This window comes from Sinocyclocheilus rhinocerous, unplaced genomic scaffold, assembly GCF_001515625.1.
Source record: "Sinocyclocheilus rhinocerous isolate Xijiao unplaced genomic scaffold, SAMN03320098_v1.1 scaffold34, whole genome shotgun sequence".
Lineage (NCBI taxonomy): Eukaryota > Metazoa > Chordata > Actinopteri > Cypriniformes > Cyprinidae > Sinocyclocheilus > Sinocyclocheilus rhinocerous.
Window position 1 is genome coordinate 16,574 of NW_015659917.1, and position 3,175 is coordinate 19,748.

Genomic DNA, 3,175 nt, shown 5'->3' on the forward strand with positions numbered 1-3,175 from the left:
CAATTCTGACTTTTTTTCTCAGAATTGCGTGATACAAACTCGCAATTGCGAGTTAAAAAGTCATAATTGAGAGATATAGACTCACATTTCTGAATTTTTGTCTCGCAATTGCGAGTTTATATCTCTCAATTATGACTTTATTTCTCAGAATTGCGTGATATAAACTCACAATTGCGAGTTGTAAAGTCAGAATTGTGAGATATAAACTCGCAATTCTGAGAACATATCAGTCTTTTTCCCCCCTCAAAATTGGACTTTAACTCGCAATTGCGAGTTTATATCACGCAATTGCGAGAAAAAAAGTCAGAATTGCGAGACAAAAAGTCAGAATTACGAGTTTTTATCTCACAATTCTGAGAAAAAAAGTCAGAATTGTGAGATAAAAAGTCGCAATTACCTTTTTTAATTTTTTATTCAGTGGCGGAAACGGGCTTCCATAGAAATGTATGTACGATGCAAGTACTTCATTGATTATAACGGGAGGTTTTTTGATAGTGCTTAAACTCACACTAGACTATAGTCAGTGATAATGTGATTGTAAATGTTCTTTACTCGCTTTCTGTGTAATTTACTCACTGTTTGAATAACCGTGGAAATAAAATAATAAAATAATTAGTAGCTTACAATGTTTTTATTAAACCGAGATCAGTTGTTTTTGTCGTTTTCTGGGTTAAAAGCGTTTTTTTTGCGTGTCTAGAGATACTTTCATTCGAAATAAAAAAAATCTGCGTCTCTGTGCACATCGTCAGATGAAATTCTGCAGGGGCCCCTGCTTCTAATGAATGCCATTTCAGTTCTACTTTCTGAGTATTAATCATCATATGCAGTCAAAGACAACAATAGCAAGCACCGTAAAATGTTTTGCCATAAACTCAACCGACTGCTTCTCTCCTGTATGATTTCACATGAGTCTCTTCAGACCTTAGATCTGTACATGAATTATGAGCTTCTAGAGCTTCTGATTGAAACTGTGTGTGACCTCCAACACACAAATTGAACACACAAATAAAAACAGTATAAATAACAAAGTTTTTTTCTTAGTCTTATTAAGTGCAAACAATAAGTGCAACCATACAATATTCTCTCAATACTCAAAGTGCAAACAGAGACAAGAGCTAAGAGGTTGTTGTTACAACTACAATGAGAAATCTCATCACATTTTTATATTGCAAGAGATCTTTTTATATGGCACGAGATCTCATCACACCCCTACTGCTTAGCCTAAATAAACTAAGACACTGATGGACAGACAGACAGACGGCTCTTACGATGATTTCCCGCTCCCGGTGGGTCCTAATAGGGCGTTCAGTCCCGGCCTCATGACACCACTAGAGAAAATAACATTCACAATTATCATCACCACATTTTCTTCATCATCATATAATCACATAAAACAAGATCAAACCAAACACACATGGGATGCTGATTGGATGATCCTCAATCGAAATACAAGAAAATTAGTATTTTGTTTTGTTTGACCACAGTGAAATACAACAAAACCAACAAATGGCATCTGATTATATATAGCACTCACATGCTGCATTAACATAATAGACTTATGTAACATGACATAATATTCATGAGCTCAGCTGATGTTTTCTTTAGGTAACACCCCAGATAGTACATGAACATCTGCAAGATGTCTGTTAAAGATTGCTTCATTTGGAACAAACATCGGATAGACATCGTTTTACATACATTCTAAATCATAAACATCTTAAAGGCATTTTCTAGACGTCTATTTGACATCTGATATGAAATAACTTGAGATGTATTGCAGACGAGCAAACACTAAAAAATACATCTTGCAGATGTCGAATAGATAGACTTTACATCATATATACCATGGTACATTTTGATTACCATATTCTATATCATATTTTAATGTTATTGTAAAATACACTATATGGACAAAAGTATTGGCACACCCCCTTCTAATGAACATTTGACTACTTTAGTAATTTCCATGAGTACAAATCTTAATGTTAAAGCAATAATGATATTCCAGGGAATTGTGTGCTTCTAATTTTATAGTGACAGTGTGGACCGGAGCCTTTTCTATTCTAACATGACGATGTCTCTGTGTATAAGGCAAGGTTCAAAAAGAAATGATTGATTGAGTCGGTGTGGAAGAACTTGACTGGTCTGGTGTGACTTTAGATACAGACCTTGAGCTAAAAACTCATCGCCAAACACCAGTGACTTGTACATATGGGTACAGTCATTTTAGACACGTCCAAAACTGTTGCAACAGAGATGGAAATTCAATTTTTAAATACAGGAATTATGTTTCCATCTTTGTTGCCACAGTTTTGGAAGTGCCTTTTTCTGTTTTAAAGAAGGGGGTGTCCCAATACCTTTGTCTATGTAGTGTACTTAAAAAATACTCATCATATCATATCATATATTGTAATTCAGCGGTACTTTGATATATATCAGTGTGCTGAAATTCATAAGCCATGGTATTTATGTGCTACTCCAAGGTGCTTCTTAAAAATACCATGGTATTTAAGAAACGCCTTATTATTTAAAACCACGAAACATGAGTATTGTGATCAAACAGCATCAGATTTGACAGCACTAGACTCACTTGAGCTGGATGAGGATGTTCTTCTGCGTGAGCTTCCTCTTGCACAGGAAGCCGCTCTTCATCTTCACGCTGTAGTTGATGCTGTGGAAGCTCACGGTCGCTCCTCGTCTGAGCGATGAGAAGGACATTCTGGTGGACACCGGTGTCCTGGACTCATTGTTGTCCACATCTCTGACTCCGGTCAGCTGAACAGCCGTGTCTGCCATCACAATCCTGAGGAACAGAAACCATCAGCTGTCAGATGACATGAACTCACTAAATCATTACAGCAGGACACACGTCTACAGTAATTTCAGATTTAATGCAGCAAGGAAATCAATGACTTAATAAAACAAAAATTTCAGTCTAATTAGCAGAGCCTCATTGTACCTGATCAGCTCTGTATTTACACTAACCTGAAGCGGAGCCGATATAAGGCAAGTGTGTGAGCACGTCTAGGTTCATCGAGGTGTGAACCTGAGTGTTTATGTATTTATGTAAATGAGGTTTCAAAAAATAAAAAAAAACTCAAGGCACATGGCGTGTTACGATGACCGGCAGGACCGGATTTACCTCATTTTTCTTCTTCTTTTTTTTATTATGTTA

At 36.4% G+C, this 3,175-nt stretch overlaps 1 protein-coding gene across 1 annotated transcript in view; it reads right to left on the reverse strand.

Annotated features, from left to right (window-relative positions):
* LOC107724262 (ATP-binding cassette sub-family G member 2-like) overlaps positions 1-2,830 on the reverse strand; it is a gene marked incomplete at its 3' end in the record, with an annotated part of 18,339 nt that extends 15,509 nt beyond the window's left edge. The window contains exons 1-2 of the mRNA XM_016533103.1: positions 2,591-2,830; positions 1,269-1,328 (exon numbers count right to left, since the gene is read on the reverse strand). Coding sequence (XP_016388589.1) covers positions 1,269-1,328; positions 2,591-2,796 — 266 coding nt within the window. The remainder of the gene's footprint in view (positions 1-1,268; positions 1,329-2,590) is intronic.
* Positions 2,831-3,175: the final 345 nt, after the last annotated feature.